The 12,908-nt window shown below is 48.0% G+C and overlaps 4 protein-coding genes across 4 annotated transcripts; 1 reads left to right on the top strand and 3 right to left on the bottom strand.

Annotated features, from left to right (window-relative positions):
* Positions 1 to 617: 617 nt before the first annotated feature.
* BU24DRAFT_468511 (uncharacterized protein) lies at positions 618 to 2,480 on the bottom strand (the record flags this gene model as incomplete). The annotated part of the gene is made up of 4 exons (XM_033532530.1): positions 618 to 1,353; positions 1,432 to 1,562; positions 1,633 to 1,979; positions 2,087 to 2,480. 4 exons carry the CDS (start codon positions 2,478 to 2,480, stop codon positions 618 to 620), a joined length of 1,608 nt encoding a protein of 535 aa, XP_033377463.1.
* A 1,529-nt stretch (positions 2,481 to 4,009) lies between these two features.
* BU24DRAFT_429048 (FAD/NAD(P)-binding domain-containing protein) lies at positions 4,010 to 6,507 on the bottom strand. Its single transcript, XM_033529635.1, has one exon. The coding sequence runs from the start codon at positions 6,230 to 6,232 to the stop codon at positions 4,322 to 4,324; it is 1,911 nt and encodes a 636-aa protein (XP_033377462.1). The 5' UTR covers positions 6,233 to 6,507; the 3' UTR covers positions 4,010 to 4,321.
* Positions 6,508 to 6,812: 305 nt separating this feature from the next.
* BU24DRAFT_429047 (uncharacterized protein) lies at positions 6,813 to 8,453 on the bottom strand. The gene is made up of 3 exons (XM_033529634.1): positions 7,990 to 8,453; positions 7,443 to 7,936; positions 6,813 to 7,390 (listed from the first exon to the last, which is right to left on the bottom strand). The coding sequence occupies exons 1-3, from the start codon at positions 8,179 to 8,181 to the stop codon at positions 6,985 to 6,987; spliced, it is 1,092 nt and encodes a 363-aa protein (XP_033377461.1). The 5' UTR covers positions 8,182 to 8,453; the 3' UTR covers positions 6,813 to 6,984.
* Positions 8,454 to 9,459: 1,006 nt separating this feature from the next.
* Positions 9,460 to 12,532, top strand: BU24DRAFT_429046 (putative polyketide synthase PksJ). The gene has a single exon (XM_033529633.1). It carries the CDS (start codon positions 9,600 to 9,602, stop codon positions 12,522 to 12,524), a length of 2,925 nt encoding a protein of 974 aa, XP_033377460.1. The 5' UTR covers positions 9,460 to 9,599; the 3' UTR covers positions 12,525 to 12,532.
* The last annotated feature ends 376 nt before the right edge of the window (positions 12,533 to 12,908 follow it).

Here is a 12,908-nt window from a genome sequence, read left to right as displayed (position 1 = left end):
CAGCCGGGCGGACTTTTGTTGCTGTGAAAGGTGAGCATGGTGCATTTGCAAAGCTGAGTCTCGACTTCGAACCTGACTGGCCGGTTGACGTCGCGGGTGCCAGGGCAGAGGAGGTGGACGACAAGGTGGAGGATGCGGATGACGATGAGGAAAATGCGGAGGACGACGAAGAGAACGCGGAGGACGAGGCGGACGGTCCACATGACCAGGAAAGCAGCAACAAGCCCTTTGACACATCCGCACGCACGCTGAAGCAGAAGGTCATTGGCGAGTGTCCGCATGTCTACCAATGCTTCTATCTCACAGGACGGACTGCGCTGCTCTTGAAGCAGTTGACTCCGGGAACGAGCGTCTACGCGCGCGTGGGAGTTTTCTTTGAATTTGAGGACCTGAAACCCGAGGGGATTCTTCAGAAGAAGACGCTGAAGATTGTATAGTGGTTACTTGAATGGTAGGGAAAGTAAAACCCTCCAGAAGTCTGAAGGCAAAACCCCGAATTCCAATTAGCAAAGGTGCCTACCGCTTGGCCGTGTCTAGTTCAGCCTGCCGTGCTTTACCAACGTGCCGTCTGTGCGGCAGAATCTTGAGGGCAGAGCAACATACCGATCCGGTTCCGGTCACCACCAGGGGGCCAGAGGACGTCTGGTGGCCTGCTGCTTGTCCGCCAATCCTCTGGCTACGCGGAAGTGTGGGAGTCGAGTTTGGTTGCACCAGCCATGAAGAGCCCACGATGATACAGCGTTGGTATATTGAAGGAATTGTTTTACATACAGTTTGACGTCACCTGCCTCACACATGTTGGCATGGTCACCCCAGTACTGTGCGGCATAGTCGAGCAGAGAATATTCTCTATGAGGAGGGTGGTATTCCGTCACAACCCACCACAGTCGGCAGACTTCCATCTCCAAGTAGCTCAAGCAGGCCTTCGCAATGACCAAGTGGGGGAATCCAAATAGCTTTGATTGTTCCTGGTGTTGAAAATACTCGTAAATGGGGTAATGTGCCAGACGAATTGTTTTTGTCCTGGTGTCGACCGTTACGAGGCCGCAGCAATACTCGACAAGAAGTGCTTCGGGTGCGACATCATCTTCATCGATATATTTAGCGCCGGGGCTAATGGCGACCGCGTCCTGAAGCTCTTTGACAGAAAGGTCCCGCAAACTATGAGATATCCAAAGAATGGTTCTCAACGCCAGATCTCGTTGCGATTGATGGGGTAGCGCCTGAATACGATCCATAGTGAGTTGGAAGTTGGCCCACAGTCCAGAAGGCAAGCATTTCAGCGCTTTTCGTACTTCATTACCGGTGGTTTGGCCGAGAACATAATCGATTTGCAGAGACGCAAGGAGAAATCTAAGTCACGAGTGAGCCTTGCTCCATTTAGGTTTGATTGGAGGGGGGAGGGAAGAGCATTGATGAAAATGAACGTACATGCCCTGGGCTTTCGTAACAATTGTGTTAGTAATCTCATCTCTGAGCTTCTTCTTCTTCATGATCGCTCGCAGTCGAGTCGCCTCATGGATTTTGCCTTCGATGATCCGGCTCACTAGCCCCGACTTCCACTATGGAGGCATCGGCGAAGCAACTCATGATATCATCAGGAAAGGGTCTACTAGTGGCAAATAAACGGACTTTTGCCTTTCTTAGCTCCTGTATGAGTTTCAACAACTCGCCCCGATCTTCGCCCTTATTGTATTCGTCGAGAGCGTCAATTACGATGAAGTGTTTTCCGTTCCCGTTGTCGGAGCATGTTTCGATCAAAGTGGATCGAATCTTTGACCATTGCGGTAAACCCGTATTCTGCTGAAATCTTTCGAATAGCTTCATTGCTGACTTTGGACTAGAAGGATATTGGGACAGGATCTGCTTGAGCAAACAAGATACGATGAGCACTGCATTTTCCTCTGCATGCTTTTTGTAGTCGACATACAGATATGCGAGTTTATCTTCGGTTGCCTCACATATGCCTTGCAGATGGTCTATGACAAGGGGTCTACCGGTGTTAGCTGTAAAGACAGAAAATGAATATGCGACTCTGCTAGGAATGTTTTTCCCACGCCAGGCCCTCCATGGCAAAACAGCGTACTATTTGATGATTCATCTTCATACCAGGAGCGAAAGGCATGACCATTCAGCAGCCATTCGCCGGACCCCTCGAGGCGCCTCGGTCCAATGTCCAGATGCTTTTCTTGGTAGTTGAGAGTTGGCAGCCAGTCGAGGAATTGCGCGTATTTCTGTTCGTGGTGGATCTGTTGTACGTGGGAGTCTACAGACGCAACGGCCTGTTTGACTTCTTCAACGTTGGCGCAAAGCGAGAGAGTCGACTTATCGAGCGAGTCTAGTTTCTTTCGAACTTCGGTGCCACTTTTCGAAAGTAGTGATATTCCCTCCGCCGTCAATGATAGTTGGAAAATGGTCAGATATCGATGTAGGCTTTCGGCCTTCTTGATCGTATCATCTTCTTTCAAAGGCCACTCCATTCTGTGAAACAACCTCTGTATGTAGTGTCCCTTGCAATCCCTATCGAGCATTTTTCCGAGCTCCTGGAGATCATGATTGCAATTTTTTGCTGCTTTGAAAAGAGCTGAAGTTTGCTGGAGGACATGTGTGTCATTCTGTAGGGTTGAGTTAAGTGCAACACGGTCCTCAAAGATTTCAGCTCTTCCTGGAGCTGTGACACGGTTTTGGAAGTATCCTTCAAGCCTTTGATGTACTTGTAAATGAGAATAGTACAGTCGATAGAAAAGCTGATCAATCCAGTGATGGATGCGGGTTCCATGATCCAGGGCTATAATCTAAACGATGTGGTATTCATGTAAACATAATTGTTGGAACTCGATGCATTCTGCGAATTTGGAAGGCTCCCGTCACTTTTCTAAGCCGAGTCAGATGACAATGGTGGAGTGATCTGGCGTGTTCAGCCTCGTGCGTATTCTGACTCTACGCGATCTACGCGCGCTATGCCGAGTCAGCCATGGTAGCCCCTCCCACGGCTACGTGCGGAGGCCTATGCCGCCCTGGCTTTGCTTACAGCGCAACGTTAATAGCTATATCCTGCCTGCAAAGAAGTCATGTTACTGGTAGAGCGCGCACTTGTTCCAACTTCGCTGCACAAACTAAGTCAATGGAGCTTTAGCTCTAAAAACGGAGAGCCTCACCGAGATTGGTCCTATCTCGACGGCGTCCCCAACCTTAATTCTGTAGCCCACCGCGTCTTTGGACAATACAAGGAGGGGACAATCCTCTATACAAGGACAAGTGCAGTTAGAAGGAATAGCCTAAAACTACAAGGGAATAGGATATCTTAAGCTAGTTCAGAGTAATTATATAATGGCTCGTAGAATATATAGCGTTATATAACTAGCTATAAGACTTAGCAGCAGCTACTTATATAGCCTTATTAGGCTATCAAGGGCTTTACTACTAACTGTAAATTAGATATTAGCTTTATAGATACTTCTAGTACTAGTATTAACTTAAAGTACACGTAATTAGGAGAACTTAAGAGCAAGCCAGCGGCTGACAAGATGTTAAAGGCATGCCTAGATCTTAGCCGATTCTGCGGGTCGCTCATGAAGCTTTGGGAATTCGCCCGGCTCTGTGGTATTGCGTCCACGCAATTTGGTATTAATGATGACGAGCGCCAATTCGTACTTGCCTGGCGTTTTAACGCTAGATAAGGGGCAACTTAAGTCTGGGTTACAAAGTACAAATCGTTATAGAGTTAACCCTACAACTCTTACTACGTTTTTTACGGGAAGAAGCTCGGCCGCAAGATAGTCCAGGATGCCGTTGCAGCTGCAGAAAGTCTCATTTGTCGATTCGTCGAACGCATATTGAAAAGGACGCAAGGAAGATAAGGTTTTTCTAGAGTTCCGTGTTTGAGTTTATTGAATGAACTAGCCTAAGCCCTGGAAGAGACGTTACAAAGTTATAATTTAATCGATCTATATGTTACAATGTAACCAAAGGCAACCCTGCGGGATAAGCTACCGGGCTTAGGTAACCTGAAGGAACAGAGGAGAGCGCGTCCCTATGAACGAAGGAGTCACGTGACGTCAACATTCACTTGAGTCCCAGATATCCTAGATGTCCTACCAGACTTCGCAGCCCTAAGTATTGTAGGATCAGTAGGACTATTAGGATAATTAGATATATAGATACATATAGCCGGACACAGATACACTATAGACTCTGTGTTTAACCCAAGCTGTAATTAAACAATGCACTACTATTCCAGAATCTTTCGCTTCATACTCTTGTCTACTTTGTGCTCTTTCTCAGATTAATCCTAACTAACAAATAGACCTCGATCTTAGCACTATACTTCGACTTGAATCCCGTCCATGCTCCCCTCTTTCTGCCAAGCTTCAATAAGATTTATAAAATGTTCAACTCCACTGCCCCAAAGCCCAGAGCTAGCAACAATGAGCTGCATCTCAGGAGGAATCTTATCCAATCCACCCTCTACATTCAAGTAACTTGGCGTACAGCCCATAATAGCCATGTTGGGCGCCGACTTCATTGCAACTTCCATACTCCACTTCTCTGCTGCACTAGCTGTAGGCGCTACAGCAAACTTCTTGCCATGCGCTTTGCGCCGCGCCTCAGCCAGTATGTACGCTGCGTGCCTCGCGAACATATCAACGGCGAAGAGATAATTTGGGGAGTTAGCGCCCTGCCAGGGCCCGGAGAAGAAGAGGTTGGGGAAATTGTAGTCGAGGACACCGTGTTGCGTTTTCGGACCGTTGCGCGCCCACTCCTCGGTAATGGAGACGCCATTGCGCCCGAAAAATGTGGCGTTGGCTTTCTCGGCCGGGGTGCCGGTAAAGGGGGCGCGGAAGCCGGTTGCGCAGATGATGAGGTCGACGACGTACGATTTGCCGTCTACGATAACGGAGTCGTTGGTGATTTGATCGGCTCCTTTGCCTTCAGTGTCGAGGAGTGTGACGTTAGAGCGGTTGAAGGTCGAGAGGTATTCGTCGTGGAAGGCTGGACGTTTGCACCATGAGGGGTACCACGCTTGTAGTCTTGCAGCAGTATCTTTGTCGTGAACCTCTTCTTCTACGCGTTTTCGAAGACGGTTTTGTCGCGGTAGGTCGATTGCATGGAGCTTCTTCATGTATGCAGGGAGTTCTTCTATGGTCTTTGGACCGTTCACGTTGCCAGTAAGGCCGACCAGTGCTGGAGCGCGGGTCCACGCATCACCCATTAGGTTCACTGAGGGTGATTCCTCCGTAGTGAAGTGTTCGTGGAGGTTCTTCATACGCTCTCGTTGCCATCCTGGTGAAGTAGCAACTTCATTACGGAACCACTTTTCATCTGTCTCCTTTTGGTCCTGATGATCGACAGATGCAGGTGTACGTTGGACGACGTACACATGCTTCGCCCAGCGTGCAAGCTGCGGAGTGATCTGAACTCCAGTGCATCCTGTTCCTATTATGGCCACTGTCTTGTCTTTAAGCTGGGTGAGCGACCAGTCGTCCGGCGAACCTCCAGTAGCTGTGTAATTCCAGCGTGAAGCGTGGAAAATGTCGCCTTTGTAGTCCAAGATGCCAGGAATTCCTGGAAGCTTCGGCCAGTTGAGTGGACCGTTCACGGTCACAACATACTCGGCACGCACGTCCAGTTGCAGAGGTTCTTTGTCTGCCTGCCTCTGCTCTAGCTTGACAACCCACTCCTTGTTATTCTCATCATACGTAAGCTTTTGGGCTTTGGTTTGGAACGCAATTCTCCTGGAGAGATCCCACTTTTCAGCTATCAAATTGGCGTATTCGCGAATTTCCTCGCCTCGAGAGTATCTGTGTTTTGGTACATATCCCGTCTCCTCCAGCAACGGGAGGTAGGAGTAGCTCTCGATATCGCAGTGCGCTCCTGGATATCGGTTCCAGTACCACGTACCACCAACTCCTCCTGCAACATCGACCATTCGGATATCTTCTGGCTTGATACCAGCCTGAATCATGCGTACCGCGTACACGAGACCACCCAGACCCGTTCCAAGTACGAGCATCTGGCATCGGCTGTTTGGAAACAATGTCTTCGCGTCTTGAACATTTCCCGGGTCGACCCAAGGATCGTCTAAAAATGATTGATGCTGTGGGGAATGCGATATGTCGATGAACTGATTATCTCCCTCAGGGCGAAGTCGTTTGGCCCTTTCTGTTCCGTAGCGCTGCTCAACTTGGAGCGCGTCCACATAGGAAAGACCGTTATCCAGAATACCGGACATGGCAAAAAGAAACTGTAGAATAATGGGAAAGTAGTTGAATCCCGCAGGGCAGACTATACAATTAGGCGTGGCAGTTTATTTACCTTTATGTATGCAACGATAAAGCGTTATGCACCCAACATGCTTGCAGAGTAAACCCTAGCCTGCTCAGCGCCAAATACTAGCTTAATGCCTACCAAGCGCCCTTCTTGGCTTTTTTGAAACCCTTTGCTGTGATGCATCACGGTACATACTCAACAAGATAATTGAGAAGGTCCGAGACAGATGGACCGTATATGACGTAAGGCGTACTGAAGTCTTCGTGGCGAGAGTGTCAGAAAATCGGTGGCGTCGGCGGCACAGTCGTCTTCGGGGATTGAACAGGGCAGGATTAGGAAGGTCATTGGCGCGTTAATACCCGAGGCTTGAAATTAGGTAGCCTCACTACATGCACTACTGTTAGACTACGGTATGTACCCGAGCGGCACGGATAGATCTACGGGGAGAGCGGTCTATCCGTAGTTACATCAAGTTTAGGACTCTTCGCGTTGCGGTAGCTTGTATGATACTTCGTAATCAACCAGAACATTAGAAACAAGCATCGCATCCTCATATTGTATTAGAAAAAAATCTAGTTTAATTGTTCATCGTCGTATGAACCTCATACAGCAACAAATGTTTAATTTCCTGATTTTGACCATTCCAAATGTAAAGCGCTTGATCATTGACTCGAATGCCTCATTGTCATTCTTGACTCGATGTACCCATATAGATCACACTGATTGCTTAGACGTGCCCCAAGGGTCCGGCCTCTCAACTATAACATCATGTCGAACATAAATCGAGTTCATAGTATGCGTCGGCTCTAGCTTGCCCTCGTGCCATCTCGGGTCCGTTATCTCCAGCGGTTCAGGTTTCTTGAGTGCAAATGAGTTGTGGGATTCGGAGTCTGAGTTCATGCGTGTTGGCCTAGATGCCGTGAGGTGTGTCTTTGCTATTGTGTTGCAGCGCCTGAATAAAGGGCGAGTCGATGGCAGACATGCTGCAATGATGATGAAATCGTTCTCGAGACTGTTCCAAAGACCAATGTGAATCACCTTTGTGAACAGTTCGACAATAGTCGGGTTCCCAAGGAGGCTGCCGTTGTTGACGACTTTCACGGTCGCAAAGGCAAAAGCGCTGAATCTTTCTTAAGCAAAAGAATGACGTTAGACCAAACGTTATGACTTACAGGAATCCCAAGCTCATGAAGCAGATGGTGCTTATCTTCTTCCATAAAGGCATCTTCAATCCCCATATCATGTAACCTGGATACAGTGCAAATAGAAAGTCTAGGAGTGCAGAAGACGAGCTTCCAACTAAGGCGTAGATCATCTGAACGTTGCGCGGCCAGCACTTGGTTTCTGGGTACTTGAAAGGATTCCATTGTCCAGCCATGGGCGTACACTGAACGAAACAGATGAAGAAGCCGACAAAGCAGTACAGGAAGAATATGTTAACGCATACCAAAATTGCGGTACGCGCGGATTTGGGGGGGTTGAAAATTCTTATGAGGAGGATTGCAACGCCGACTTTAGGCAGCGTGCAGCTGATGAAAGCCCACGAACAAGTGAAGAGCCCCCAAAAGGTTGCATCAGGCGACGTTTCGGCAATGGTTGGAATCGTGACTTTCTTGGTGTATGTCAGAGCCAGCTGGAATGTGACCATTCGGACGACATCACAAAACTATACACCGTCTCAGTACGAAAGAGGGATTCAAGTTGGTTCGAAAGGCTTACATATGATAGAGAAATGATGATGTCCTCGATGCCTAGTTTGGCCTCGGTGAATCTGATTCGCGACACCGTTCGCATGCAAAAGACTAGAGTTGCTAGGATGAAGAATGGCCACGATGCTGCCGTTGCCTGTACGATGAAAACATCCAAGGCCTCCTTCTGTACGATTGCTGCTTTTGCTGCCTGCGCGTCCATCGTGGTCGAATTGGTAGGTATGTTCTCCTGAACATGAATCTGCACCGAGAAACCCGTATTGTATACATACTGAGCGTCTGCTTATTTCGCATAATCTTGTTCTCGTTTATACTTCGCCACGCGCGGGTTTCATTGTACCCGTTATGCCAACGCTCGGGGTTCATCGTACCTGAGGACTTCCAGGGTTCGCGTACCCTTAGGCATTGCACAGCTCAACGTACATTTACGAAGGCAAGTAAATGTCGATAAGTTAAGCCTTTTTTGTGCGTGTCTGCTCAGTGTCATCTCCCCTTAGTCTCCGGAGTGGATCGTTTAGGCGTTCATCAGACTTGGCGGAAGCGATCGACAGCTCATGTACTACTCATTGGCTCTTGTTTGCAAGGCCCTTGTATGATTAACTATTCTTGATAAGGAAGCCACAATTGGTGGACTCTCCGTAATTTTTACATACTTTCTCTCGTAGTTTCTTTGATATGTTGAGCTATCTTAGTTGCTATTCAGGCGCTTTGTGTACACCAGACTCGTTCAAGAACCATATACACAAGAGCGGAAGTTGTTCTAGAACACTCGCAGTATAAGACACCGTTGGAAAACTTCCAACCGCCTCATGTCTTATTACTGCATACGTAGGATCCTATTGACAATACCTTATGTAAAATCTGTAACAGGGTTCATCGTGTCGCTATGGCCGATAGCTTCGATGATAGCTAGCCATTGGATACAGGTGGCTGACAGATTTCTTAGGGTTGACCGTGGGATTCACCTGACGACACCAACCAGGCGTTTACTGTGTACGTACAAGGCGTTTGACCGTTTGGGGACGCACGTTGCAACTTGCGACACCTGCGCCTCGTATTCCAGTCTACCTAACCTCTTGTCCTGCGATACGAAATGTGATCCCGATACAGCACACCCTGTATCAGACTGTAGACCTAGTTAGGCCCACCCTCGCTGTCTGCGCTAGACCGTCATACACTTGATTTGGGCAAGAGCCCCAGATAAACGGTTGACGAAGTTGTTGCCCAGCCATTTATCGCGCCTTACGGATACCGACGTTCCAATGATTTCGTAGACATTGATGGAGAGTCTCGCAGAGAACGGTAGATCGTACCAGTGAACTGGTCTTTCGTGGTAAGGCACGGACAATCCGGCAACTTAGCCAATGAGTGGAGACTTATTGAGAGGTCTTGTGCCTTATTCGGGAAGGCATGATTTTAGTCCTTCGTTGTTGCAGTCGTGTAGCACTGCGTCACTTCCATACTCTGGAAGGATTCACCCTTCTGGATTATCATATTACTTTTAGAGAATTTGATCTATCAACAACTTTAACCCACGACTGCCACCAAACAAGTTAAAATTCCCGATAACCCTAATGTGTTAGTTACAGCCCATTCACTTCTGATCCATATTCTTCAGCAATGACTATTCCTTCCATTGAGCCCCGTCTTGAAACTCTCCTAGATCGATGTGCAAATCTAAACACCGGGGTCATCTTTTACGACTCGGAGAATGTGTCTCCCCAACGCCTCTCATATCGTCAAATTCGCTCCCTGGCTTTACGTAAAGCGAAGGCTCTTCAAAGACACAGCGCCTTTCATCCTGGTGGGATACTTCTGATACATTTTCGCAGTCATTATGAGAATATTGTATGGTTTTGGGCAAGTCTTTTCGCGGGATGCGTACCAGCTATGTCAACCCCTCTGGTCAACAACCCTGAGGGACGCATTTCCCACTTGAAGCATCTGTTTGAGATGTTGATGGATCCGATTGTCATCACGAATAGCAATTTGTTCGAAAGCGATTTTAGCGAAAACGCAGTTCTCCGGTTCGTCTTGACGGAAACTCTCGAGGCCTTGGAGACCAGCGATGATACTTCTGGACCTGAAGCTGTTCACCATGCTCAGAACGGCGCTATTCCGAGTGACCGAGAACATATTCTTTCTCATTCCAGACAACCATCCTACCAACAGGATGACTCTGTAGTGGGAAACGGTGTATTGCAGGCGAATCTAGACAAAGCGCAATCGGAAGAGGCCAGATGCACAGATGATTTTACGTCTCTCCAGGACGTTGCTGTTCTCATGCTCACGTCAGGAAGTACAGGCGCATCAAAAGCAGTGTGTTTAACACACCAACAGATCATCACATCCGTCTGCGGCAAATTATCACACATGCCAATGCCGCGCAACGCCACGGTTCTTAACTGGATTGGCCTAGATCATGTAGGGAGTCTAGTAGAGCTCCATCTTTGTGCCATGCTTGCAGGATGCGATCAAGTCCATGTGTCTGCTACCGAGATCATAGCCGACCCCATCCTCTTCCTCCGACTTCTGTCAATGCATCGCGTCGTTAGGACTTTTGCGCCCAACTTCATGTTAGCAAAACTCCAAACCATTTTGAGCGAGGCGTCTGCTTCCGAACTGGACAATATCAATCTCCAGAATTTACTATATCTCATATCTGGCGGAGAACCAAACGCTGTCGATCTATGCGCCAAGATCTCGCAACATCTACAAAGACTTGGTGCGCCCACTGCTACAACAATTACTCCAGGATTCGGCATGACAGAAACCTGCGCTGGCTCGATATACAGCCGAAGATGTCCGGAGATAGATGCGAACAGCGGAACTGAATTCACCGCTCTGGGTACGTGTGTTCCTGGGATCGAGATGCGCGTTAGCAAAGATGATGGCGGACTTGAGGTTCGAGGACCTATCGTGTTCAAACGCTACTTCAACAATCCGGGAGCCACTCGGACAGCATTTACCCCTGATGGCTGGTTCAAGACCGGGGATAACGCTACAATCGACGAATCTCGCGTGCTACGACTCGTCGGTCGATCAAAGGATTTGATAATTGTGAACGGCGTGAAATATCTTCCGCATGAACTAGAGGCAGCTATTGAGCAAGCAAATATTCCAGGCGTGGGTCGATCTTCCGTTATTTGTTTCGCTTGCCGTCCCAATGGAAGCAGCACCGAGCACATACAGATTGTGTACCAACGCGAATACGATGCGCACGATGGACAGTCGTGGAAAGACGCTTTAGATTCAATCGTGCGTATTGTCGTCCTGTTCGCGGGGGCGAGACCCCACGTTCTTCCTCTATCTCCTGGCCGACTTGAGCGCTCCACTCTAGGCAAATTGTCTCGCGCAAAGGCTCGAACGTCACTTTTGAATGGAGATTACAATGACGAAATCGAAACCAACAATCATATGCTCCAGCTATACCGGAAAGGACACACCAGTCACCCTGAAACTGATGGGGAGAAGAAGCTAGTTCACGTCTTTGCCGAGCACAAGTTCGGGGTCCCCGAGATGGATATTGACACCCAGATTCTCGACACAGGGGTAACATCGGTCGATCTAATTCGCCTGAAGAGAGTAGCAGAAACAGCCTTCGAAATCAAAGATATCCCAATCTTTACCATCATGTCCAACCCTACCATCCGAACTCTCGCAGCAGCTATCGCACGTCTCAGTGAGGCGCAAAGCACTGATAAAGTCGAATACAATCCAATCGTCACACTGCAAGCAAAAGGCAGTAAAACACCACTTTTCCTTGTCCATCCAGGCATCGGTGAAATGCTCGTGTTCTTAGGATTAACACAGTACTTTCCCGACCGACCCATCTACGCCTTCCGCGCTCGTGGTCTAAACGAGGGCGAGGATGTTTTCACGAGTAGAGAAGAGGTCATCACGACCTACTATAAAGCCCTGAAAGCCAAACAGCCCAGCGGGCCTTACGCACTTGCAGGTTATTCGTACGGAAGCATGCTCGCGTTCGAGATTGCAAAAATCCTTGAAGCCAACGGCGACCAGGTGCAATTCCTAGGCTCCTTTAATCTACCGCCACATATCAAGACGCGTATGAGGAAGTTGGACTGGACAGCAGGAATGGTCCACATTGCACACTTCTGCTCCATCATTACTGAGGAGCGGTCCGAGGAGCTATTGCACGAACTCCGCCCATTACCACATAGCGAACAGGTATCCAAACTTCTTGCTGAAAGCGACCCAGTGCGTTGCACCGAACTGGCTCTTACACAAGAGGGTCTCCACAATTGGACCGATGTCTCGTGGTCTCTTCAAAAGATTGGCTGGGAGTATGATCCGTCAGAAGACGTTTCGCACATGGACATTTTCTATTGTCAGCCGCTGAAGGATGTTGCAAGAAACCGTGTCGAGTATCGTAAAGATCACCTGAATTATTGGGTACATTTCATTCGCAACGATTTGAAGTTCTGGGAGGTTGATGGGCAGCATTACACTATGATTGGCCCAGATCATGTACTCACATTCCAGCAGACTCTGAAGAAGGCACTTGCAGCTCGGGGCTTGTGATAGCTGGCTTTTTAACTAGATAGTTCAGTAATTAAGTTCAATTCAAAGAAAGTAAGCTATTAAGCAATCCAAATACACACAAGAACGAGCTTGCCCGTCCCACTTTTCTCTACGGCCGAATGTTTGAGGTAACCGGAAAAAGAACAAAAGGTTTCTATTGCTTTTAGAGTTGCCAGTTGCTTGAGGAAGCAGATTAATATAGAGGATCGAGATGTAAAGAGCTTGGATACAGATGGCTTTAACGAAAGTAGACAAGCGTATAAAGTGAAAAGAGGAATATTTAAGAAAAATAAATAAAACTATACTATGATTATTAATCGTAAACTTTAATACTATAGCTAGAAATCTAAAGCAGAAAGCTATTAAGGAACTACTAAGGCTGTG

The sequence above is a fragment of the Aaosphaeria arxii genome (genome assembly GCF_010015735.1).
Source record: "Aaosphaeria arxii CBS 175.79 unplaced genomic scaffold BU24scaffold_15, whole genome shotgun sequence".
Lineage (NCBI taxonomy): Eukaryota > Fungi > Ascomycota > Dothideomycetes > Pleosporales > Aaosphaeria > Aaosphaeria arxii.
The sequence above is the reverse complement of the archived record's forward strand: the minus strand, read 5'-3'. Positions and strand labels throughout refer to the sequence as shown.

What these genes read in the sequence shown, in the direction of transcription:
- BU24DRAFT_429048 (XM_033529635.1), bottom strand. Translation starts at nt 6,232, where the DNA reads ATGTCCGGTATTCTGGATAACGGTCTTTCCTATGTGGACGCGCTCCAA.
- BU24DRAFT_429047 (XM_033529634.1), bottom strand. Translation starts at nt 8,181, where the DNA reads ATGGACGCGCAGGCAGCAAAAGCAGCAATCGTACAGAAGGAGGCCTTG. An exon ending in TCATCATTTCTCTATCATAT is followed by an intron (nt 7,937 to 7,989) that starts GTAAGCCTTTCG and finishes GACGGTGTATAG; the next exon opens with TTTTGTGATGTCGTCCGAAT. An exon ending in TTCATGAGCTTGGGATTCCT is followed by an intron (nt 7,391 to 7,442) that starts GTAAGTCATAAC and finishes AGAAAGATTCAG; the next exon opens with CGCTTTTGCCTTTGCGACCG.
- BU24DRAFT_429046 (XM_033529633.1), top strand. Translation starts at nt 9,600, where the DNA reads ATGACTATTCCTTCCATTGAGCCCCGTCTTGAAACTCTCCTAGATCGA.